Source organism: Trachypithecus francoisi, unplaced genomic scaffold (genome assembly GCF_009764315.1).
Source record: "Trachypithecus francoisi isolate TF-2019V2 unplaced genomic scaffold, Tfra_2.0 Lachesis_group16, whole genome shotgun sequence".
Lineage (NCBI taxonomy): Eukaryota > Metazoa > Chordata > Mammalia > Primates > Cercopithecidae > Trachypithecus > Trachypithecus francoisi.
This window is the reverse complement of record NW_022681461.1, coordinates 51,064,079-51,091,117: the sequence shown is the minus strand read 5'-3', so window position 1 is coordinate 51,091,117 and position 27,039 is coordinate 51,064,079. Positions and strand designations below refer to the sequence as shown.

The 27,039-nt window shown below is 39.3% G+C and overlaps 1 protein-coding gene across 10 annotated transcripts in view; it reads right to left on the bottom strand.

Annotated features, from left to right (window-relative positions):
- Positions 1 to 316: 316 nt before the first annotated feature.
- FOCAD (focadhesin) overlaps positions 317 to 27,039 on the bottom strand; it is a 326,657-nt gene continuing 299,934 nt past the window's right edge. For 7 of the 10 annotated variants that reach the window (XM_033237455.1, XM_033237458.1, XM_033237457.1 and 4 more), the window contains 9 exons: positions 19,704 to 19,832; positions 17,791 to 17,906; positions 14,563 to 14,823; positions 13,784 to 13,873; positions 9,846 to 10,023; positions 7,874 to 7,971; positions 5,965 to 6,216; positions 2,998 to 3,073; positions 319 to 716 (listed from right to left, as the gene is read on the bottom strand). In XM_033237455.1, coding sequence (XP_033093346.1) covers positions 643 to 716; positions 2,998 to 3,073; positions 5,965 to 6,216; positions 7,874 to 7,971; positions 9,846 to 10,023; positions 13,784 to 13,873; positions 14,563 to 14,823; positions 17,791 to 17,906; positions 19,704 to 19,832 — 1,274 coding nt within the window. In that variant the 3' untranslated portion in view covers positions 319 to 642. Of the gene's footprint in view, positions 717 to 2,997; positions 3,074 to 5,964; positions 6,217 to 7,873; positions 7,972 to 9,845; positions 10,024 to 13,783; positions 13,874 to 14,562; positions 14,824 to 17,790; positions 17,907 to 19,703; positions 19,833 to 27,039 lie in introns of all 10 variants that reach the window. The other 3 variants (XM_033237451.1, XM_033237452.1, XM_033237453.1) reach the window with 1 other exon arrangement.

Below are 27,039 nucleotides of genomic sequence, written 5' to 3'. Positions count from 1 at the left end.
TAAATTTCTTAGTTTGTGAACTAATCTTTGGCTAAAGCTATTTGGAATCACAACTTTCACTTGCATGCAAGAGAATAAAGCATAAGGAAATTATAGACACCATTAATGAATCTGATCTAGCTAATATTCAGTGTTATACTTATTATTTAAACGTGTATAGCAGTTCCAAGAGAGTGTTTTATCAATAAGGAAATTTGTCTAACTCATTGAGTCAATGAATATCCTCATGGAGATTCATGGAAAATAGATCATAATGCCATTGTCACCAAGTGGTGCCGGCACCTTCCCCCATGCCTTAAAACAAAAGTCACACACACAAAATTGACAAGATTATTTTACTGGAATTTAGCAGGGAGAAGATAATCTATTCAAGTCTTCACAGAGAAAATCTCCACATTGAACTCTAGCCAAATAAAGAAAATCCAAGTTCCTGTTTCAGTCTCAACTGGCCCAGGTACTAAAGCAATGCACTCCTCTCTTAGGAGGCATGTGTCAAGCTGTCAGTGATGTGGCCACCTTTTCATGACCTTTAACTCTCTGCATCATGTCTCAGCAATCCCAGGCATGAATTCTGAAAAACTTCTTCCACTTATATAGTTTTCCTCATCCAGCTGAGAATGCTGCTGGTTACTGCAAAACTGTTCACCAACCATATGCTCTGGTCCATACAGCTTTCTTCTTAAACTCTGGGAGAACTCTCAAGGACAGCAGGGTGGCTGAGGGGACAAAATATAGGTATAGCTGCATTTGAAAAGGTCATTTTGATCAAAAAAGGTGTCAGAACAGAATTTGTCTTTTTCTCACTTGGCTAATGTTCAAGGCTAGGGAGTCCCATCAAGATTTTGGCAGAATTTTAATGGCAGAAAACCATTTATAAATATTGGGGGGAACGTTTTTTTTTATTTTTTAGTTTTTAGTTATCCTGTAATCAGTTAATGGGAAATATTGCAGAATTAAAATGAAAGCTGACTTCTGGGATGCTGGTGATGTTTTTTTTTTTCTTGATGAGGGTGCTGATTACATGGCTGTGTTCCCTTTGTAAAAATCTACTTACAATTTGTGCTCTTTTCTACATGAATATGGTATTTCCATTAAATATTTACTTAACGCTAAAAAACAACAATGAATAACCTGACCCTATAATCAAGTTAGGTTCATGTATTCAATGGAGCAAGTATGACCATACTAAAGTATATCTGAACATGTATCCCCAAGTCCAAACTATTTCTGATCTGTCACAGGTCCCTCAGGGATCAATTTAAAATAGGAAGTTCTGTGTACTTCCTTTAAGTAATTTTTTATATATTTTATTTTAGAATATTAATACAAATATATTGAGATTTTATTTGAAATATAATATGAAGGAATGTAGGTAAGCCAGAGTTACACAATTATTGTATGTGAATCTAATAAGCCTACTATATAATCAAGTGAATATGAGCTTCCTTGGCCCAAATGACTGCTTTCCTCATCCGTATGAGTTGTTACCTTTGTGACCTAAGAGAGTATATCTCTGGAGCAACCAGCATTATTATGGCCATTAAAAATGAGCACAAACTCCCAGGGGCAAACAGAGTAAGCCCTAGCAGCAAGTCTCTAGGGATGGATAATGTGAAAACATGTCAGACCATAGCCCTGATTTTCAATGAAGTTCTGTGGTTTATGAGAATCATGTGGGAGCACTGTTCTAGCACACAAATGCCCTCCACCACTATGAGGAGACAGATTAGAATCAATTACTTACTTGTTTGGCAATCAATAAACTATACCATAGTAATAGGTAAAATATGGATCATACTCTGACTCCAGTCTGACCAGATAAATTATTCCAGAATAGGCCAACAGGCAACTTTCTGAAGGTGAAAGTTTCAGTGTAGTATCTCACAGCATGTCAGAGACATCAGATCAGTGGCAGCCGCTGGTAGGCTCCAGACCCCCAGGTCACCAGACATGAAGGACAAGAACGAGCTATTGTATTCCATACAGCCAATGCCCAAATGACTTCTCAGATCTGAGTAAAATAATCTACATAAGTTTTACAGAAAGATCTTCCATGTTTGTGGATCCTACAATCATAGTTAACAAAGTCAGTAGAGAAGTACAAAAGACACAGTAATCATCTAAATGCCTGAAAGTATGAGAAGTGTCTAGTTTCCCTGGCAAGATACTGTGAAGCTCATTAAAAACACTACTTATAAAGCCAGTATAAGAACAGGTTTAAATGTTTGAAAAAGAATGTTAAAATTAAAAAGGCAGTATTTGAGCTATATGTATTTTCAATTGTATATGATTATAAATATGTAAGACAACACACACAAAAGGGATCAAAAATTTCTTATGGAAAATATAAAAATTGTCATTGGGCAACAGGACTCTGGATTTCTCTTTGCTGCTTTTTAGTTTTCTGAATTTTATGAATTTTAATTAAAATAATATTTAACTATTACAATAAAACATTTTAAAACAATCTAAATAAATGCTAAATTTAAAGGGACTGGCATTCTTTTTAAGTCTACTTTCTGGTTCAAAATACCACACTAAACAGCTCCAGATTAGCCCATTCAGAAACCAATATAGGTTGAGCATCCCTAATCTAAAAATCCAAAATCCCCCAAAATCTGAAACTTCTTGAGCCTCAATATGACAACACAAGCACTTGTGTCAAAATTCCACACATAAGTACTTAACACCAAGTACCCTGATTCATGTACAAAATTACTAAAAATATTAGATAAAATTACTTTCCGGCCATGTATGTAAGGTATGTATGAAACATAAATAAACTTTCTGTTTAGACTTGGGTTCCATCCCCAAAGCATCTCCTTATATACGTTCACATATACCCAAATCCAAAAACATCCAAAATCCAAAACACCTCTGGTCCTAAGCATTTTGGATAAGAGATACTCAACCTGCAACCACTAGAATGTCATTCTGCTCCACAGACAACAATAATGGTTTTTCCCCTATGTTGAGCATAAAACATGGAAGTAATACCTTTCAAAAGATCCCTGGATTTTGCTGAGAGGGCTTCTTTAGGGCTTTCCATGATGCTGAATAGCCAGTCAATGAACTAGGGTAAAAATGAAGAATAGTGTCAAAGAAGAGAATCCTACCATTAGCAAAAGAACAGTTAGTCCTTTGGACCTACACAGATGAGGCGATTCTCCTGCCTCAGCCTCCCCAGTAGCTGGGATTACAGTTCTTAGGCAATACCTTCCCCAGCTGGAGCAGATGAGACAGGAACCAAGCATAAGATATGGTAAAGTTGGACACAGCTCCCATTTAGTTAAATGACCTGGCAAAGTCAAACCTACATCCCTGCTGAATACCTTGAGAGCTGATACAGGATTTTTTTTTTTTTTTTTTTTTTTTTTGAGATTGAGTCTTGCTCTGTTGCCAGGCTGGAGTGCAGTGGCGCGATCTTGGCTCACTGCAACCTCTGCCTCCTAGGTTCAAGTGATTCTCCTGCCTCAGCCTCCTGAGCAGCTGGGACTACAGGCGCACACCACCACACCCAGCTAATTTTTGTATTTTTTTCTTAGTAGAGACAGGGTTTCACCATGTTGGCCAGGATGGTCTCAGTCTCTTGACCTTGTGATCTGCCTGCCTTGGCCTCCCAAAGTGCTGTGATTACAGGTGTGAGCCACCACGCCCAGTTGCTGATACAGGTTTTAAGAGGGAGGTAAACATGGGCCCAGAGGGCCTCCTGTGTGCCAGGAACATTCTCTCTCATCACTCTGACAGGCCCAGAGAGATTAAAAACCTTTCCGAAGTCCACTCTCGATGTATAGCCGAGTTAAGATTTGAACCCAAGTACACTTGGCTTCAGAGCCCTATGCTCTTTCTTTGCATCATACTGCCTCCCACCTGGTTCTGTGTGCAGCTTGGTCTAGGCTCCTAGGCTGGGCAGTAAATAGAAAACACATCAGATATAAGCCCCCGTTTCTGAAATAAAATATGTTTCTGTAGATGAGAACAGTTGTGCCCAAATGGATATGAAACAGAAAGTTGAAATGCAAGAGAAATGGCATAAAATAATTCACTGGGAAGATTCAAGCATGTTAACCATGAATAAATCCTGCAAATGAGGTACACACTCATAGTATTTATGAGTTTGATCTCTCAGGATGCAGCCAGAATTGTTTTTGAATTGGATACAGGGTAATTTTATCAATGACTGAATGCTGCCAATCTTGGTTCATTAAAAACACATATATTGGCGATAGGCAATAGGCATTTTAGTTTCACATATAGAAGCTAGGTTGAAGAAAGAGTAAAACAGGGAGAAAAAGAAAATATTCCTAATTCCCTGTTTTAATCAAAATTTTTTTTCTTTGTTGATTTTCTTTTTCTCAGTTTTGTGCTATAATATCCTACTGGTAAGCAAAAAAATCAAGCACTACAAATATATAATCAGTGCAAGAGGTCTACATTGTAGTCCAAAGGGAACGTGGTATCCCAGTCCAGAAATAATTTAAGGGAAGACCACATTTAAATTTTTTTTTTTTTGAGACAGAGTCTCAATCTATCAGCCAGGCTGGACAGCAGTGGAGGGATCTCAACTCACTGCAACCTCCGCCTCCCGCGTTCAAGCGATTCTCCTGCCTCAGTCTCCTGAGTACCTGGGATTACAGGCACGAACCACCACACTCATCTAATTTTTGTATTTTTAGTAGAGACAGGGTTTCACCATGTTGGCCAGGTTGGTCTCAAACTCCTGACCTCAGGTGATCTGCCTGCCTCAGCCACCCAAACTGCTGGAATTCCAGGTGTGAGCCACTGTGCCCAGCAAAAATTTGATTTTAAATGGGACACAAAGCACAAAATTTGGGGCAGCAATACTAATGCTTATTAGATTTAAGAAAAATAAGAAGCATTTTAGTTGAGACACTTGGTGGAGTTGTGCATAGCTAAACTGTGGGTCTACAGTTCAGAAATGCTTTTAAAGATTAATGTTCAGATTTCAAGAATAAGCAACAAACAGTTAGTTTTAAGCTTTCAACTTCATAAAAAGCCAGTTTTGATTAAATGAGATTCAAAAAACAATCTTCCAACCAATTGTATTAAGGACAGGTCAGAAACATATAATGAGAAGTACAGTAAGCACAGTATTACCATATGCTTTGCAGAACAGCTGGTAGCCTGGGGAACCTCAATATTAAAAACCAAAAAATGTTTCCTTTTGGGTCATATGTTTTAACAATTCAAAGTAACACATGTTCACATACAAAGCCTCCAACATGACACAATGTCATCTTCCCCTTCACCCAACTCCTTCTCCTGCCCCACCCTACTCCAGAAAAGGAACTAGACTGAACAGCAAACTAAATAATTTGGGTTTTCCTGAGGGCAAGGGTGACACTACTAGACCTTTACAAAGCTCTGTTTGGCATCTAGCACAGACCAGGGCACACTGGGTACCTGGAGCATATTTGTGCAAGGGAATAAGCTACGGGGAACCTTAAAGATGCTACAAGAAGATGGATGCTCCCGACCCACATTTCCTGGCAGAAAACTTCCTGACCCACCCAGGCATTGTTGATAACTTCCTCCCTTGCTCATCACTACCGTATCTTACTTATCACACCCTTTGCAATCCTGAATTTGCCTTTCTGTCTACCCTCACCTTGAGATTCTGAGCTATGAGACATACTCACCCTTTCCTCTCCAGGATCAAGAAAACACATCCCTTCAATAAATGAATGAAAGTATGGGCTTTTCCTCCACCTCACCCCCAGATATAAGCAAGTTGCCACCTTATTGTTGTTTTTAATCAGCAGTTGTCCCAAGCCTGGGCTAGCCTCAAACTCTGAGACTCTGCATCTGGCTGAGATTTGGGGCTGAGTAGAAAAACCTGTGGTGTGATTCAAGATGTACTTAACTCCCCCTTAATTCTACAGTAGAAACTGCTGAAGAGACAATGGCTGCCTGCCCTGCTAAGCAGCTGGCTGCCAGCCTCACCTTCTGGGTCTGTTCCTTCCATGGCTCTTTCTGCAGCAGCAGAGCCATGCTATTGGGAAGCAGAGTGAGAACTTCCTGCAGAGTGACCTTGTGCATTGGACTCCTGCCAAGGAAGCTTGGTACTGGCCCAGCCGGGCCATTCTCCTGATGCCATGGCAACCAACTGGCACTGAGACCGAGGAGGAGAGGGGCAGCGTGGTCGGCCCATGCAACCACTGCGGTTGCAAATATCAGCAAGAAGAAGTCCAAAGCCTACGATGAAAATAGAAATGAGGTTAGGTCACATGTTTTAACAATTCAAAGTAACACATGTTCACATAGAGTGAGGCAATGTCATCTTTCCCTTCACCCAACCAGTCCCTCCTGCCCTACCCCCACCCAGAAGAGGAACTGAACTGAACAGTAAACTCAGTTTCCATGTTTAATGAAGAGATGTTTTGGGCTTTAGAAGATTTTTGAGGTCCCTTTATGTGAAGGCAGAAGACCCAACAGTTTCATTATTATTGCTCTAACATTTCAGGAGAAACATTGTTTATTCAATTCCTAATCACATCAAGATCCAAACGTTCCTCTGTTTTGATGTTTTCAAAGAGCTTACAGAATGAAGAAATATTTATCGCTATGTAGGCAAAACTAATTTTTAAAAATATGTATACTCTGATTCTACTTTTGAGCAAGTCTTTCTTCATTTTTTTAAGACAAGTGTTTTAAGACATGGGGGTCTCACTATGTTGCCCAGAGTGGTCTTGAACTCTTGAGCACAAGAAATCCTTCTGCTTCGGCCTCCCAAGTGGCTGGGACTATAGACATGTGCCGTTGTGCCCAGCTTCTTCAGGCATTTTAAAAACCTGTCCAGGATCTATCCGTTCAGATTTCAGACTAATCTAGACAATTATAGAAATGGTGATTACAAAAGCCACCTCTGAGTAGTTGGATTACTGTGATTTAAACTACACTTCTTTCTGCTTATCTGTATTTTCTCAGTGTTTTAAGGTTTTTGTAAGAAAACAGAGAAAGTTAATAAAAATTGAGGAAATCAGAAGAGGACAGATCATGCAAGTTCAAAAAAAGTTTAAAAAGTACTTCCTAATCTCTTAAAATTCCTAAACTCACAAATTAAAATTCAACAAGACATACAACTCTTCAGAAAAACTGGGCAGAATTTCAAAAAACAGCCCAGGTTGTGCAAATGTGACTCACATAGTAAACAGAATACTCACGAAGCATGCCTACAGAAAAAAAATTCTACTATTACAAAATGCACAGCTGCCAGCTAAGTCAACACAATGAAGGAAAGCAGGAAAGAGCTGTCTTCGTTTTATTTACTAATCCTTTATTTTTAAACTCACCCAAACCTAATACTAGTGGTTCTCACTTTTTTTGAGTCATAGGTAATTTTGCAGGTGTGATAAAAACTCCCCTCCATATGTGCACACATAAGATTATCTGCACACACTCCAGGAACCTATTCAAAGCAGGCATTTTTAGCCATATGCTGGGCCAGTGTGGAGGCCAGAGCCCTATATTCCCACATTCTTTATGGGATCAATCCCAGCTACATAGGAGCTTGGGTTCTCTCTCCCCCGAGTGTCGTTTGTGTTCTGCCTGTCAAGAAACATATTTTGTTGAAAATATTTCTCAAAGGGCAGCCTTGGGTGTCTCCAAGAGCTTGGCAAGAATACTGATTTCCTTGTGGCATCAGAGAATCATTAAATGTGTCTAAAATAAAAGGAAAGAGGGAAAGAAAAGCTGCGAACAGCAACGTGTTCCTCTTTTGGAAGCGTATATTTTAGGTTGGTGCAAAAGTAATTGCATTACTTTTAACGGCAAAAACCGCAAATACTTTTGCCCTAACCTAATATAAGTTCTATATTTTAAGGAAGCTATAAACTACTCCTCTAGATTTTACCTCGTCAAGAGTCATATTCTGAAAGGATGTGGACTGGTAAGCAACATTTCTAATATAACCCATCAGTTCCAAGAGCCACTCCATTCTCTTCAAAACGCCTGAAATGAAAAGGGTATTTTCTTACTAGACCATGGTTTTCCTTTGAAATGTAAAACAGATCAGTCACAACCATCATAACTAAAGCAGAACACCTGGTGAGGACTCCATTAACCAGTTTCATGTTCCCTTGCAATACCCGAGACTTGTGACTGCCTGTGAGAGAGTTCTTTGACATTATTCACATCAGATAACGGTATTTTGGTCTTTGATTTTTCAAAAGCCAATTTATTCTTTAAATTTCCCTGACCACTAGTGATAAAATGCATTTGTTGGAGTTTCTGTCTCAACATTAAATACACTAGGAGAAATCTGGCATGCCAACTAACTAGCAATGTTGAATTGTTGATGATTAGTTGTTTTTACAGTTCTCCTTTGCATAAGTGTTCCCAATTTATGCCAAATCACAAAGGAAACCTAACCCAAAGACACATAAAGAAAAGCAAAATACAGCCATTATATTTTCATTAGCAGAAATATTGACTTTTTTCCCTTTTCATTTTTTTTTTCCCAAAAACAGGATTCCTAGCACAGTAAAGATTACTAAGGACGGGTTTCAAAAACAGGAACTACATTTGAGAGCCGGCTGGTTCTGGGTAGAACCAAAGGCAACATCAAACTTATTTCAGTTTATTGCATGTAACTTCATGCTTCATTTGAAACCCCTACTAGATTTCTTCCTGATACATATACTTTTGGCTTAGAGTAAAAAAAAGTCCAGTTTCTTATCATAGGTTCATTTTTCAGTGGAAAGGCACTAATGCAGACATAAAAACTGTTTCAGACTGCCACAGAGGATGATGCATCAAAATTTCTCTGTTTTTTTTTTTCCAAGATGGAGTCTCGCTCTGTCACCCAGGCTGGAGTGCAGTGGTGGCATCTTGACTCACTGCCACCTCTCCCTCCTGGGTTCAAGCAATTCTCCTGCCTCAGCCTCCTGAGTAGCTGGGACTACATGCGCATGCCACCACACCCGGATAATTTTTGTTGTTTTAGTAGAGACAGGGTTTTACCATGTGGGCCAGGCTGGTCTTAAACTCCTGACCTCAGGTGATCCGCCTGCCTTGGCCTCCTGAAGTGCTGATATTACAGGTGATACAGTCTTGCAGAGTATTACAATCATGCTTGTCAGTTTTTCTTCAAAATCATAACAATACAAGAGATGGATGGGGAAAACCAGGCACAGAAGCATAAGCAATTTGTCCAGAGTCACACAAGCGTCCCAGCCACATCTACCCCTCAGGAGCCTGGTGCCATTCAGAACTTGAATGTAGTCTCCAGAAATTGTAAGCATATGACCAACAAGCTGGATAGAGCAATGGGGGAGCTCTCTTATTCAGTAATTGTTAAAGCATAACGTCGAAAATGGTCTAAAAATTGCATCATGTGATTCATTAGCAGAGTTTTAAGCTTGCTACTGTGGGTAGGGTGGCAGGATTTGATTATTCTTACCCCAGAGAAGTTCTTCTGTAAAATAACTAGCTAATTTTTTTTGTTTGTTTTCTCTTGTTTGGTAAATGACTACCCAAAAGCCATTTTCATGAAACCATCAGGCAGAATCAATTGACATCTTGTGTGTTTGGGAAACTGAAGTTAAACAGGCAGAAGCAGCTAACTTGTTTGTATCTTTGAGGGTCTACAGAGCCAAATACAATACAAAACCCCTCGAAAGAATCCATCCTTGTTTCTCAAAAGTGGATGTTGTGAGCTGTAACTGCTCATTTCTATCCAAGTAACTCCTCATTTGGCACCAGAAGGCCTAACCTGTGTCAATAAGCGCTAAACTAATTTTTAAGTTGAGAACACAAGTGCAACTTAAAAGCAACAGCAGGCAGATATATTCCTGTTTCTGATATTCACCCCAGGGTGTCCTCACCCGTGTTGGCATGGCTCACAATCCGTGCCTGGTATAAGCTGTGCAGAATCATCCAGGCCAGCACCTCTTTCTCACGGTGCTGCACAGCAACACTCAGCATATCAGTCAGGTTCATCAGGGGGAATCGTCCTTGAGAGACTAAGTACAGTTTGACAAAGGCAGCCTTTTCTATGTTGCTCTGTAAAAAAAAAAAAAAATTGTTTAGTTACTATTAACTGAAGTAGCTACAGAATTTCATGGCAAGGGCAAAACAGAAAAGGTGAGTTGGATGTTATTATTCTGTTCATTTCCTGCAGCACATAACCCATTTGCCTGTGTGCTAAATTAACATGAACATACAATAGAGGGTTGTAATGCCATCTCCTGGCTCCTTCATTAAAACCATAAATCTGTTCAGGAGTTAGTCCATGATGATATTTAGTAAACATACACAAATAATAATAAAATGATGACTAAAAAATACAGTACTTACTGTGTGCCACACATCACTCCAAGCATTTAACATGTGTTAATTCAGTGGTTTTCAAAGTATGGTACACAGAACTTCTGTGGAACCCCAAGGTGCGTAAGAGGTTCCATGAGGTCAAAACTATTTTTATGTTAGCACCAAAGTGTACTAGTATTCATTGTATATTGTACTGACATTTTTTTTTCACAAGCCAATTTCACTTAAAATATCCTTGTAAACAAAAAAAATTATTAGTTCCATTAAACATTGGCCCTTGAGTAAATATTTTAAAAAATATTCTGTGGGACAAACTGAGAAATACTCATAAGGGAATTGTGCTGCATACCCAAGTATGATGGTGGTCTCAAGCCAAGGAAGAACACTTGTAAGATTAGGCTGTGAAATAGCCACTCTTTTCACAGAACACCATTTACTTGAAAGAATAATTGATGGAAAAACTATGGTTATTCAACCTGGGTATTTGACAGATTATGTTCTTGAAACTGAAGGAAGTGAACCTGTCACTTCAAGAAAAATACCTGATAGTATCTGAACTTTCAAGAGAAAATTAGATTTTTGGAAAATTTGTTTCTGCTTCTATGAGCCTGGCAGCTTCCCAATATGTAAAAAGCTTTTCTGATGAGACTGGTAGTGATATTAACAGTATGATTATTTTATATTGTCAACATTTGGAAGATCTTCAAAGCTCGGTGATTCAATATTTTCCAAATGACTAATGTATGCTATTACAAAACCCTGCATGGGTAAAAGACCCAAAGTACAAAACAGACCAGTGGAATTTAATGTAACAAAGTATATGAGTTTCATTGATATGGTTTCAGAGTCTACATTGCAACTAACCTTTAAGGAACTACAAGTTGCTGGCCGGGCAAGGTGGCTCAGACCTGTAATCATAGCGCTTTGGGAGGCCGAGGCGGGAGGATCACCTTGAGGTCAGGAGGTCGAGACCAGTCTGGCCAACATGGTAAAATCCCGTCCCTACTAAAAATATAAAAATTAGCCAGGCGTGGTGGTGGATGCCTGTAATCCCAGCTGCTCTGGAGGCTGAGGCAGGAAACTCACTTGAACCTGGAAGATGAAGGTTGCAGTGAGTTGAGATCACGCCACCGCGTTCCAGCCTGGGCGATAAAGTGAGACTCGGTCTAAAAAAAATTTTAACAAAAAGGAACTACAAGTTGTTGAATTTTTTGGTGAAATGTAAAAGAAGGATATCCGTTAATTATGTGAAAAGACTATTAGCACACATTTCCCCTTTCCTCCTGCATATCTGTATGAGGCTGGAATTTCTTCACATACTTCACCAAAACAACCTCACAACAGATGGAATGAAGAAGCTGCCATGAGAATCCAGCTGTCTTCTATTAAGCCAGACATTAAGAAGATTTGCAAAAATGTAAAACAATGCCACTTTTCTCACTAAATTTTTATGCTTTAAATGTTTTTATTAATCATGTTAATATATTATGGGTTTCTTATTATTGCTTTTAAGTAAATATTTAGAAGTTTTCCTAGTCTTTAATTTCTAATAAGGTAAATAGCAACAGATATGACCCTTATAATTAAAAGCTCTTTGGAATCCTAAATAATTTTTAAGAAGCTAAAGTGTTCCTGAGACTAAAACATTTGAGAACTGCTGTATTTACTAATTCTCATACCAATTCTCTGCAGTAGATCACTATTATCATCCCACCTTTACAGATGGGCAAACTGAAGCACAGTGGTTAAGCAACTTGCTTAAATTAAGATCACATAGCTACAGGTGGCAGAGTAAGAAACAGAACTGGGGGAGTCTGTGTTCTCTACCACTATCTTATTCTTACCTCTATTCTTTTCAGAAACAAACTCTGACCTTGCTGAAGCAGACTACCTCTTTAGGGGACATCAGAACACTACTTAGTATGTTCCAGTGACAATGTTCTGAATGGTATTTTAGGTAGAAACTCTAAGCGAGTAACAGCAACCTTCAGCTCTAGGTACTAAGAAGTAAATGACATACTTTATTTCCAATTACATTACATGCATGTAATAATAGGATATAATTCGTTACATATACGTAGTAATTATGATAATAAATACTGAGTTCTTATCTTGAGCCAAGCAGTACTCCAAATACTCAACATGGACTAACTCACTGAACTCTCAAAACAGATCTAAGTCGTAGGTGTTATTATCTGCCTTTTATAGATAAGGGAACTGAGGCACAGAGCTTATGAAGCTTAACCAAGATCGCATTGCAGAACTGGATTTCAAACTGTAGCAATGAGGCTCCAGAGCCCATCCTCTTAACTATTTCCTCATGTTGCTTCTCCTTGCTTAAAACAAACTTCCAAAATGTTGATATTCCAAATATTCTTTTTTTTTTTTTTTTTTTTTTTTTTTTTAGACGGAGTTTCGCTCTGTCTCCAGGCTGGAGTGCAGTGGTGGGATTTCGATTCACTGTAACCTCCACCTCCCAGGTTCAAACGATTCTCCTGCCTCAACCTCCCCAGTAGCTGGGACTACAGGTGTGCGCCACTATGCCCAGCTAATTTTTGTACCTTTAGTAGAGACAGTGTTTCAGCATGTTGGCCAGGATGGCCCCACCCACCTCAGCCTCCCAAAGTGCTGGGATTACAGACATGAGCCACCGCACCCGGCCCCAAATATTCTTTAACAGTGGTTTTCAAACCTTAGTTTACACCAGAATCACCTGGAGAGACAATTAAAACACAGACTCCTGGGCTCCATCTCCAGAGTTTCTGCTTCAGTAGGTCTAGCTGGGGGCTCAAGAACTCACATTTCTAATCATTTCCAAGGCGATGCTGATGCTACTCATGCAAAGACCACATTCTGAGAACCACTGCAATATGATGTAGATATTCAAGGATATGATTGAATAGGCAAACCTGCCGTAAAGTAAAGTAAATGACACGAAGTCCACCAGCTATAAGGGAGCTCACAGTTCTCTAGACCATTGGTATTAGCTGGTATGCAAAACTGCCATTCAAATACAAGTGTGTCATTTGGGATGTACCTGTACAAGAAATGATTCATTATTGATCTGCAACTCAAATTTAACAAAGTATCTTGTATTTTGTTTGCTAAATCTGGCAACTTTACTGATATGCTACTTTTTGCTCATTCATCATTTGACTTGGGCATGGGTGTGGGAGATAAATTATCCTGTGTCAGGGCTAATAGTGCTTGCTTTTCAATCAACCACCTTCTTCATGCCAAAGGATAGGATCAGGTGAAGGACAAAGTGGGAGAAATTGGGTTAAAAAGTTATTCATCCATACATTTGTTAAGCACCAACCATATCAGTAGGCTGAACAAGAGGTTCAACAATATAAATGAAATAGTTTCCTAAAATTAACCAATAACAAAAATGAAACACAACTTGCTTCGGCCAAAAGGACACTGAAATCAATTCTTCAATTGTAATTTCTGCCTCAGTAATGAAAAAAGGTATAGAAAGATATGTTATTACCTTAGTAACCTGGGCGATCCGATTGGCATCATCATCTGTCATTTCTAAGAGGCATTTTGCTATGCTGATATACAGCTCTAGATCCTTTCTCTGATAAAGAAAAATCCCAAACATGTCAGCAAACAGTGTAAAATAACAGGTCAAAATGTTCTGACAAATTATTAGATTTTCTTATCCCCATGAACAGCAGCTGATGAGATTTTAATTTTAACCAAACCAAATCATTTGGCCAATTTTTGTCATTTTGAAGACATCTTTCCTGTTACTTTGTGGGGGTTTTTGTGTGTGTGTGTGTGTGTGTTTTTCTTTTTGGCTATACCTTTTTCTCCTTATCAAAATCCCTTTATCCCAAATAAATTTCTAACCTCTTTGTAAAATTACAATTCAGAGGTCTTTTGGGGGACGGGAAGGGCTGATGCTAAATCCTTTTATATAAACAGTATATGGGAAATGATGCCCAAGGATTCTCCAGGTATAAAGTGTAAGGACTTCTGAGCTTTCTGGTCTTCTACAAGAGGCATTTGATAAAAAGACGTAATAGCAAATTTCCTGGTGCAGCACTAGTTAAACGGCTTCTAAGCTTGCTCAAAACTTTGGTTCTAAAAATTCAACCTCAATTTAGATCTTGGAAACAAACACACTCCTAGTAAAGAATGTGGTTATTTCTTGCTAGCCTTCCCACCCACATTCTTAAAACATACACCTCCCCACTTTGCCAAAAAGTCTTTAAAATATCCCAAACATAAATTGTCAGGAATGTAAATATTTTTGTTCCTCACCCGAATCTTATTTGGCAGGAGGTCAAAAATTTTCCCAGTAGCTTCAGAGAGCAGACTCCAGAGGTGGTGGGCAGGGCTGGGCAGTTTCATGGCCTGGCTCAGACCCTGTAAGGCGCTTGGGCATAGCTCAGGATTTCCAAGTGGGGAAGCTGCTTTAAAAACTGCCACCATTAAATTTTCAACAAAACCCAGGATCTGTTCATCAGAGATGTGTTTTATCCACAGAGGTACAGATATCAGGAGATATCTTTTGGTATTCAGCTGGAAGTAAAACAGAAGAGGTTGAATGTAAATAGGCAAGTCTGGGTTTGAAATGTTCAAAACCTGTAGGTCACCACTGTGTTTGAGGGTAGACTGAGAGATAAAAGGTTCAGGTTACTTCCTCCCCTCTTCATTTTCCCACAGCTTCATGGTCCAATGGGCCACCAATGCATGTAATTTTGGCTGCTGCAGTTACTTCTGATCCAGGGTGAATCATGTGTTTATATGAATCTGCCAACCCATCTGTGAACTACTCAGCTTAAACCTTGGATGTTTTCAGTGATGGGAATAAAATGCTACTCCTGAAAGTACATGACAGTTACTTTTCAGTTTTAAAAGGTCACATTCTCTGGCAAGAAAAGCTCTAGAAGATGAAAGGCTCATCTGCTGAAAATCAACTAAACAGAGCATCTGATACTATTAATTTCTTCTTCTGAGAAAAATAAGGAAGTAATAAGGAGAAGTGACATGCTGGGACCATTTATGACCAAAGTAAAACCACCAGCTAAGCATGTAGAACTGCCCAGACACCTTAGAGTTCACGAGAGCCAAGAAAGGGCGTGTTAGTAACAGCTGTGTTATGTGACAGACTTTAACCAAGTGGGCTTCGAAAATTCTTAGGAATATAAGCATGCTACTAAAGGGGCAGCAAGTCTAAAATAAGTGATCTAAAAATAAAATCTGGCAAAATAAGTGATCTAAAAAGTAAAATCTGGCAAAAACTTTTTTTGTCTGCTATTTTTTTTTTTCAAGATAACACACAAAAGTAGGGGAGGGACAGAGGAACAATGTTTTCTGCAAATTTCTAAAAAGATCGGTGTAGTTGCATGAGTTTTCTCAAGACCTCATTTTAAACAATATGCCATCTCTTTATTTATTTATTTTTTTTCAGATCATTTTATATTTAAGAAAATGAATTCACAAACTTGTTAATTAACCAAGATAACAATAAAGGTAAATAATCAAAGACAAATGCACAGAGTAGCACAGATCTAAAAGATAAAGGGTAAGTAAAATTTAGGAAAATTTTGGAGGCCAACCCAACAGGCTGGAAATGGGTCTGATTCAAAAGAAAGAAGGAGTGAATAGAACAGGGCTTTGAAGTCAGATAGACACAGCTCTCTCATTTATTAGCTAGGCAAACTTTGCTTTGACCTCCATTTGCCTCAGTTTATAAGTCTGTTAAAATGGAAATAATAAAATGTATCTCTCAGACATGAAATAAGACAGACATACAAAAATTCATATCATATATAATTCCATTCTAAAGCATTTCTAAAACTGATATGAAATGTATATATAATTTATGTAAAATTATAAGAATAAAGGTTGTTTTAGAAAGGCAATGCTACAGATAGAAAGCAGATTGGTGGTGGCTTGGGTCTGAAGCTGGGAGTGGGGATTGACTACAAACAAGCACAATGGAACTTGTCAGGTGATGGAAATATTCTTGGTGATGATTGAAAAACTTATAAAGGTACTCAAATTCATCACATTTTATGCTTTAAAACAGCCATATTTTAGGCTATATAAATTATAACTCAACAAAGCTATTTTAAAATTATTCTGTCAGGCTGTAGAGAAATTAGGTCTGATTTCTGTACTCACTGAGTGCTTGCAGGTACCAGGTACACTGCAAGGGCTCAGTAAGTGGCAGGCAGCTGGGAGCCACTTGGAGCAGACAGGTGGAGTGAAGTTAATACCTGACAGAAAGATGCAGACCTTGATAGCATCCACCTTCAATTAAAGACAGTGAGGAGGAGTAGGAAAGGTTTAAAAAAACAAAAACAGGCCTAGCGTGGTGGGTCACACCCGTAATCCCAGCACTTTGGGAGGCTGAGGTGGGCAGATCACTTGAGGTCAGGAGTTCGAGACCAGACTTGCCAAACTGTTGAAACCCCGTCTCTACTAAAAATACAAAAATTAGATGGGCGTGGTGGCACACACCTATAAAGTCAGCTACTTGGGAGGCTGAGACAGGAGGCAGAGGCTGCAGTGAGCAGAGATTGTGCCCCTGCACTCCAGCCTGGGCCATGGAGCAAGAAACTGTCTCAAAAACAACAACAATAACAACAACAAAAACAGAAACAGTGCTGAACAGGGACAAAGGCCAAGAGACTGAGGAAATGATATGAGAGCTTTGCACTATTCTCAAACAATTAAAGCCTCCTAGGACAGAAGAATAGGCCAGATTATGGAGACAATTAAAAGATGACAGCATTTAACTTATATCAACTGGTAAACCTCTAAAGAATCATGGAATATGCTTTTCTGTTCTAGTTTGAAACCTAATCAAAATTATACATCTTTACTAACTTCACATCTTAAAATCTCTTGCCCTATTCTTCCTATCTGTCCTTGGCCTATATGTGAAAGGTGCTAGCCCCTCTATCACAAACACCAGACTGGGTCATTTCTTTCTCAATGCTTTGCTCAAGCTAAACAGCCTAGTAGAGATCTTTTATTCTCTCCACCTACACTCTCCCACCTATATCCCCTGGTCCCCTTGATGTGATGCCTAACCGAATCATGGTTCGGTTAGTTTAATTGCTGCCTCCTCTGGGAAAAGGGAAGGATAATACATGGATGAGTCAAGTACATATGGATTTTCTTTCTCTTAATATGTACTGAAATAATTACATATACTATATACTCAAATAAATATAAGTACAAATAATTCCACAACTTTCTAGCTATATGATCTTGAGAAAGGAACTTTAATACCTCTGATCATCATTTTCCACTTTTTGTAATAAATGGTAGCTAAAGCATGAATAGTAATGGCTATGGCAGGGTTCTGAACTATATAATTTCCCAGTATGTAGGCGAGCTACTATCAAACTCTCAATTTTTGTTAAGATCTCATCTGTCTCCTCTTGACTTTGAGAACACACACCCAAATGAATGTTAATCTCCTCCTAAAGAATGATATCCTCCTGTTGGCCAACACCCTTAGTTACTACATACACTCAGACTGTGGATCAGTGGTGGCGTCACCCACAAGCCCAATAGTGCAGCTGCATTCTGGGATGACTGTGCCTGGGTCACCATAATTTCAAGGCACAGTTGCTGAATCTCTTCACCTGAAAGGCAAGAAAGGAAAAGAATCTGAATAGATAGTTACTTTCCTGACTCATTTTCAGGCTTTAATATCTCAAATTAAAGCATCTGCTTATGTGACTTCTGCAGGTAACAGAACTTCAGTAAACCAGAAGAGATATTTCAAGAGACTTGTTAATTATGAGGCAAAATAACGTGTCCAAAGGCATCACAGTCCCAAGTCTTGGAACTAGCAAGAGCCTTGAACTAGATAGGGGAATTTCTCTTATGATATCCAGAGGAACCTACACACTCAAACACTATCTAAAATATGAGAATATTCTAGCGAGTAATCTCTTGATCTCTGTTTTTCCCTTCTCGCCATCTCATATGCAGACCATGAAGAAATATATCAAGGTGAGGAATGGCTTAAAGATACAGTCACATTCTCTAGTCATTGAGCCTTTCTAGTAGTAAGATTCCAATCAGCACCTTATTTTCCTTCCTTTTTCTAAGGACTTAACTGAAACACAAACATTTCAATATAGCACACAAAAGAAGGAGAGGGACAGAGGAACATATTTTTCAAATGAAATCTCTGGAAACCCAGTATGGTGACATTATATCTTACATAGAGATTAGGTTTATATGAAAGCATTTAAGTGAAAAATTGTATATAGTCAAAATTATCTTTATCTCTGAAACTGCACATAAATTACAGTATACAAGTTGTTTTATATATCATGTTTTGCATATCATATGCACTCTACTATAAAGGATAGAGCACTCATGGCAGGCACACACACAAACACATAATTTTACAACACTGTTTAAATTGCTCTTCATTCCCCCTTCTTATTTTATTTTTATTTTTCGAGTTAGGGTGGGGAAAAAGTACATTAAATTATATTTGTATGTGTAACTCTATTCTGTATAAAATAGGTTGCTGTGGATGAACTCAAGGTGTTGAGGTGTGCACTCTGTTTGCTTCTCACCACAAAATAACTGTAGTAAGCAGAATAATGGTACCCAATAATGTCCACATCCTGATACCTGGAACCTGTGAATACACTACCTCATATGGCAAAGAAACTTTGCAGATGTGATTAAGGTTAAGTATCTTGAGATGGAGAGATTATCCTGGATTATTTAAGTGAGCCTATTAATCACATGAGTCCTTAAAGGAGGAAAATCTTTCCTGGCTACAGAGAACCAGAAAGACGATGGTGTGAGAAGACCTTAGCCTTCCATTGCTTGCCTTGAAAATGGGGAAAGGGGGCCACAAGTCAAAAATGTGGGCAGCTTCTAGAGGCTAGAAAAGAAAATGAATCCTCCCCTAGAACCTCTAGAAAGAAATTCTAATCTGCTGATACCTCGATCTTAGTCTGGTGAGAAACATGTTGGACTTCTGGCCTATGGACTTGTAAAGATAATAAATTTGTATTGTTTCAAGCCACTGTGGTAATTTGTTACAGCAGCAACAGAAAATTAATACAGCATCCCACATGGTACTTCTTGAAACCTATGGCTCTGGAAATGTAGCTTGATAACCACAAGGCCAAGCTTAATGGAACCTGTACCACATTCCCAGTGGTGTGCAAACCTCAGTCAAGCATTGTTTTTTGCAGGTGTATCTGGCCTGTGTCTTTAGACCTCTTCTTCCTCACCCTCAGGGGCTCAATGACTAAGTGAAAGTAACCCAACCATCCCATCCAACATGACAAACCTCAAGATCTGAAAAGTCTATCCGGTCACTACACATTGTGACACAGAATCTGTTTTTCCATTCAGGTCAAATACTAAAATCAAAGTCTGAAGACGTAAAAACACATGATATTTACCAAAATTTAGCCTCATAAGTGGAGAGAGAAGTGCAGCCCAGTTCACAGGAGGATATTGGTAGCTTTCTCCAACAGTTGCTATGGGTTTCATCACTAATTTAAGAAGGGAAGGAGGAACAGATTCAGGACCTATAACAGAAAGGGAAAAATAACAGTAAAACACCTGCATACCATCATGGAAGTGGAAAATGCCAACAATTCCTTCCTTCCTTCTAGCATCAAAGGATCTGATATCACATTTTCAATTGTGATCAACCCTTCAATTCTGTGCTCTTAATTTCAACTCCATTTGCCAGAAAACCTTGCTCCCTCTGTTCTTCTCTTTTTAAAAAATTTTCTACATTTTTCATTGATATATAATAACTGTATATATTTATGGGGTATAGAGTGATATTTTCATACATATGTGCAATGAACAAATCAGGATAAATAGCATATCCATCATCTCCAATATTTATCATTTCTTTATGTTGAAACATTCAAAATCCTCTTTTCCAGCTATTTGGAAATAACAATTATTGTTAACTATAGTCACCCTACAGTACTTTAGAACACCAGAACTTATTCCCTGTATATGAACTTATTCCTCATTTTGTTCCCTTTAACCAATCTCTCATTATTGCCCCATCCTCCTTCGCTTCCTAACCTCTATTAACCACTATTCTATACTCTCTACCTCTATATAAGATCAACTTTCTTTGGCATCACATATGAGATCAACTTTTTTAGCTTCCACATATGTGATATTTATCTTTTTGTGGCTGGTTTGTTTCACTTAACATGAGTTCTCCAGGTGGCCATAAATGACACGATTTCATTCTTCTACTTGTCTACAGTCTTTCCTTTTTGACTGGATAAAAATTTTCCACATTGCTACTTAGCTGTCCTCTGCACACTCTTGTCTTTTTATCTAGTTCTCAAAATTAAGTAACTTCTTTTATATTATTACCTCATTACTCACTTACACCTCAATCTACTTCTAGCAGAGATAATAAGGATTGCTGACTCAGGTACATTCCCTTCTATGGACTATGGATTACCTTGTCTATGTAGTCCTAGACTGCATTCTGTAACATGGGAGTCTGTAGTTTTTCTGCTTCCCAGCCTGTGCCATGGTGACTGTTCTAGAAGTGAGCATCTAAGGGCTGTGTAACAGCTAGTCCATCAGTTAATCAGCTGCCTATGACATAGTACCATTACTTTAATATCGCATTCCTTTTTAAGGGAGTGTGTATAGGGTAATTAGAAATTGAAAAACAGATAGTGGAGCATTTGTGAGTGGAAACATATAGTGCAATTAGGAATGGAATAGCCATTAAGGGCCATGTAAACATGAAGCTATGAGGAGGTCAGAAATAGCATAACACATTAAAATGTAGAAGACCAAGGAGGAGCAAAAGCAGCAGGATCAACATTGGCAGCAGAAAGGAAATTAGCATCAGAAGAAAGAGAAGCAGAATCAACAGAAGGAAAAGCAGAGGTAGGAAAAGGAAAAGCAGAGGCAGGATCAGCAAAAAAGCACCTGAATCAGAAGACGATGAAAAGGGGGGAATCAGAGTGGAAGTAGAGTCAACAAAAGGAAAAACAGCTTCAGAAAGGAGAAGCATAGGAAGAAGGAGAAGCAGAGGCAAAATCATCAGAAAAAGTAGCAGAATCAGTAGATGCTGAAAGACGGGAGAAGCAGATGTGGAGCCAGAGTTAGCAAAAGGAAAAACTGCAGCAGAAAAGAGAAGCACAGGAAAAAGGAGCAGCAGAGGCCAAATCAGCAGATGCTATAATGGGGAAGCAAGAGTCAGCAGAAAAAAAAGAAAAAAAAAAAAAAAAAACAGCTGCAGAAAGGAGAAACATAGGAAAAAGGAGAAGCAGAGGCCATGAACAGATGCTGAAAGTAGGGCAGAGTCAGCAAAAGTAAAAATAGCAGCAGAAATGAGAAGCATAGGAAAAAGGAGAAGCAGAGGCCAAAAGAGCAGATGCTAAAAGGGAGGAAGCAAGAGTCAGTCGAAAAAAAAACAGCTGCAGAAAGGAGAAACATGGGAAAAAGGAGAAGCAGAGCCCACATCAGCAGATGCTGACAGAAGAGGGAAGCAGAACAGGGCAAAGTCAGCTTCAGAAAGGAGAAGCACAGGAAAAAGGAGAAGCAGAGGCCAAATTAGCAGACGCCAAAATGGGGAAGCAAGAGTCAGAAAAAAAAAAAAAAAAAAACAGCTGCAGAAAGGAGAAACATAGGAAAAAGGAGAAGTAGAGAAGTAGAGGCCACGAACAGATGCTGAAAGAAGGGGGAAGTAGGGCAGAGTCAGCAAAAGTGAAAACAGAAGCAGAAATGAGAAGCATAGGAAAAAGGAGAAGCAGAGGCTGAATTGGCAGATGCTAAAAGGTGGAAGCAAAAGCAAGGTAGGGTCAGTAGGAGGAAAAAATAGCTACAGAAAGGAGAAACACAAGAAAAAGGAGAAGCAGGGGCCACATCAACAGATGCTGAAAGAAGGGGGAAGCAGGGCAGAGTCAGCAAAAGCAAAAACAGAAGCAGAAATGAGAAGCATATAAAAAAGGAGAAGCAGAGGCCAAAACAGCAGATGCTAAAAGGGAGGAAGCAAGAGTCAGCAGAAAAAAAAAAAAAACAGCTGCAGAAAGGAGAAACATGGGAAAAAGGAGAAGCAGCAGAGCCCACATCAGCAGATGCTGACAGAAGAGGGAAGCAGAACAGGGCAAAGTCAGCTTCAGAAAGGAGAAGCACAGGAAAAAGGAGAAGCAGAGGCCAAATTAGCAGACGCTAAAATGGGGAAGCAAGAGTCAGAGAAAACAAAAAACAAAACAAAACAAAAAAAATGAAACAGCTGCAGAAAGGAGAAACATAGGAAAAAGGAGAAGCAGAGGCTATGAACAGATGCTGAAAGAAGGGCGAAGTAGGAAGTAGGGCAGAGTCAGCAAAAGTAAAAACAGCAGCAGAAATGAGAAGCATAGGAAAAAGGAGAAGCAGAGGCCGAATTGGCAGATGCTAAAAGGTGGAAGCAAAAGCAGGGTAGAGTCGGTAGGAGGAAAAAAATAGCTACAGAAAGGAGAAGCACAGGAAAAAGAAGAAGCAGAGGCCAAATTAGCAGATGCTAAAATGGGGAAGCAAGAGTCAGGAAAAAAAAAAAAAAAAACAGCTGCAGAAAGGAGAAACATAGGAAAAAGGAGAAGCAGAGGCAATGAACAGATACTGAAAGAAGGGGCAAGTAGGGCAGAGTCAGCAAAAGTGAAAACAGCAGCAGAAATGAGAAGCATAGGAAAAAGGAGAAGCAGAGGCCGAACTGGCAGATGTTAAAAGGTGGAAGCAAAAGTAGGGTAGAGTCAGCAGGAGGAAAAATAGCTACAGAAAGGAGAAACACAGGAAAAAGGAGAAGCAGGGGCCACATCAACAGATGCTGAAAGAAGGGGGAAGCAGGACAGAGTCAGCAAAAGCAAAAACAGAAGCAGAAATGAGAAGCATAGGAAAAAGGAGAAGCAGAGACCAAAATAGCAGATGCTAAAAGGGGGGAAGCAAGAGTCAGTAGAAAAAAAAAAAAAAAAAACAGCTGCAGAAAGGAGAAACATGGGAAAAAAGAGAAGCAGAGCCCACATCAGCAGATGCTGACAGAAGAGGGAAGCAGAACAAGGCAAAGTCAGCAGAAAGCAAAAGAGCTACAGAAAGGAGAAGCACAGGAACAAGGAGCAGAGGCCATATCAACAGATGCTGAAAGAAGAGGGAAGCAGAGGCCGGGCGCGGTGGCTCAAGCCTGTAATCCCAGCACTTTGGGAGGCCGAGACGGGCGGATCACGAGGTCAGGAGATCGAGACCATCCTGGCTAACACGGTGAAACCTCGTCTCTACTAAAAAAAAAAAATACAAAAAAACTAGCCGGGCGAGGTGGCTGGCGCCTGTAGTCCCAGCTACTCCGGAGGCTGAGGCAGGAGAATGGCGTAAACCCGGGAGGCGGAGCTTGCAGTGAGCTGAGATCCGGCCACTGCACTCCAGCCCGGGGACAGAGCGAGACTCCGTCTCAAAAAAAAAAAAAAAGAAGAGGGAAGCAGAACAAGGCAAAATCAGCGAAGGTAAAATAGCTGCGGAAAAGAGAAGCACAGGAACAAGGAGAAGCACAGGCCACATCAGCGGATACTGAAAGAAGAGGGAAGCAGAACAGGGCAAAGTCAGCAGAAAGCAAAAGAGTTGCAGAAAGGAGAAGCACAGGAACAAGGAGAAGCAGAGGCCACATTAGCAGATGCTGAAAGAAGACGGAAGCAGAACAGGACAAAGTCAGCAGAAGGTAAAATAGCTGCAGGAAGGAGAAACACAGGAACAAGGAGAAGCAGAGGTAAAATCAGCACACGGAAAAGGTGGAAGAATAGGGTAGAATCAACAGAAGGAAAAACACCTGCAAAAAGGAGAAACATAGGATAAAGGAGAAGCTATGTGGAATCAGCAGAAAAAGTAACAGAATTATCAGAAGTTGAAAAAGAGAAACCGAAGCAAAATGAATAGATACTCAAAAAGCAGGCAGAGAAAGAAAAATGAAAAACAGCAGAAAGAAGTACAGGAAAAAAGAGAAGCACATGCAGAATTAGCAGGAAAAGCAAAGTAACCGGAAACTGAAAAAGACAGGGCAGAGGGAGAATCAACAAAAGGAAAAACGAGCAGCTAAAAAAGGAGTAGCATAAAAAAAAGAGAAGCATATAAAAATGGGCAAAGAGGCCGGGCGCGGTGGCTCAAGCCTGTAATCCCAGCACTTTGGGAGGCCGAGACGGGCGGATCACGAGGTCAGGAGATCGAGACCATCCTGGCTAACACGGTGAAACCCCGTCTCTACTAAAAATACAAAAAAAAAAAACTAGCCGGGCGAGGTGGCGGGCGCCTGTAGTCCCAGTTACTCCGGAGGCTGAGGCGGGAGAATGGCGTAAACCCGGGAGGCGGAGCTTGCAGTGAGCTGAGATCCGGCCACTGCACTCCAGCCCGGGCGACAGAGCAAGACTCCGTCTCAAAAAAAAAAAAAAAAAAAAAAAAAGGGCAAAGAATTTAGACATTTTCCCAAAGATGATATACAAATGTCCAACAGCATATGAAGACAACCAATATCACTAATCAGAAGGCAAAAAAACCAAACCAAATCGAAACCACAGTGAGATATCAGCCCATACCTATTAGAATGGCTATAAAAACAACAGCAACAAAAACACCAGAAAATAAAAAGTGTTGACAAGGATACGGAGATATTTGAACCCTTATGTACACTTGGTAGGATTATAAAATGGTGTGACCACTATATAAAACATTATGTCAGTTCCTTAAAAAATTACACATTATTTTATATAAATATAAAATTATAACCAGAACTACCATATAATCCAGCAACCTCACTTTTGGGTATATATCACAAAGAAATTGAAAGCAAGATCTTGAAGAGATATTGCAAACCCATGTTTATAGCATCATTATTCACAATAGCCAAGTGGTAAAAGCAATCCAAATGCCTATTAATGAAAGAATAAATAAACAAAATGCAGTATATACATAACAAGAGCATTATTCAGTCTTATAAAGAAAGAAAAATCACGTTAGATGTTATAGCATGGATGAAACATAAGGCCATTACATTAAATTAGTCATTCACACACAAAAAAGTATGATTCCATTTATGTGAAGTATCTAAAGAAGACAAATTCATAGAAAAAGAAAATAGAATGGTGGTTACCAGGGGCTAGGGAGAAGGGTGGGAGAAAGAGAGTTATAGTTTAATGGCTAGAGTTTCAGTTTTCTAAGATGAAAAGTTCTGGAGATCTGTTTCATAACAATATGAATATACATTCACATTAACACTAATGAATGGAGAAATTCCATCTCTACTAAAAATACAAAAAATTAGCCAGGCATGGTGGCGCATGCCTGTAATCCCAGCTACTCAGGAGGCTGAGGCAGGAGAACTGCTTGAACCCGGGAGGTGGAGGTTGTGGTGAGCCAAGATTGCACCACTGTACTCCAGCCTGAGCAATAAGAGCAAAACTCTGTGCCCCACAAAAAAAAAAAAAAAAAAAAAAAAGGTTAAGAGGGTAAATTTTATGTTATGTACTTATCACTACAATTTTTTAAAAAAGAAGATGCATATTCAGAAATAGCAGCATAATAGGTAGAGATTAAAAAAAGTAGAAGCAGAAGTGGTGGTGGAGTATTTTTTTAATTTTTGATTTTGTGGGAACACAGTAGGTGTATATATTTATGGGGCACATGAAATATTTTGATATAGGCACGCAATGTGTAATAATCACATTATGGAGGAAAGGCAGAGTCTTTTTTGTTTTCCTTTTTTTGACTTCTGGTGTTCAAGGAACTCTCCAGCAGACACTAGCTAATCACTGGCTAAAATAATAGAGCCTTCAAAGAGAAAGAATACAGACAGGCTTTACAATTTTGAGAAGTCACTGAACATAGCCCACAGCAAGAAACAAAAACAAACAATGAGGAAAAGAAAGACTCTAATACTCCAAGTTACCCTGTTATAATATGCAAAATGTTCATTTTTCAAAGTTCTGAAGCTGGATGGTGGTGATAGTTGCTTAATTAATGTTTAATGTCACATTAATGCTTAATGTCATAAAATTGTATATATATATATATTTTAAATTATACTTTAAGTTCTAGGGTACATTGCATAACGTGCAGGTTTGTTACATATGTATACTTGTGCCATGTTGGTGTGCTGCACCCATCAACTCGTCAGCACCCATCAATTCATCATTTATATCATGTATAACTCCCCAATGCAATCCCTCTCCACTCCCCACTCCCCATGATAGGCTCCAGTGTGTGATGTTCCCCTTCCCGAGTCCAAGTGATCTCATTGTTCAGTTCCCACCTATGAGTGAGAACATGCGGTGTTTGGTTTTCTCTTCTTGTGATAGTTTGCTAAGAATGATGGTTTCCAGCTGCATCCATGTCCCTACAAAGGATGCAAACTCATCCTTTTTTATGGCTGCATAGTATTCCATGGTGTATATGTGCCACATTTTCTTAATCCAGTCTGTCACAGATGGGCATTTGCCAACAGACACATGAAAAAATGCTCATCATCACTCGCCATCAGAGAAGTGCAAATCAAAACCACAATGAGATACCATCTCACACCAGTTAGAATGGCAATCATTAAAAAGTCAGGAAACAACAGGTGTTGGAGAGGATGTGGAGAAATAGGAACACTTTTACACGGTGGGATTGTAAACTAGTTCAACCATTGTGGAAAACAGTATGGCAATTCCTCAAGGATCTAGAACTAGATGTACCATATGACCCAGCCATCCCACTACTGGGTATATACCCAAAGGATTATAAATT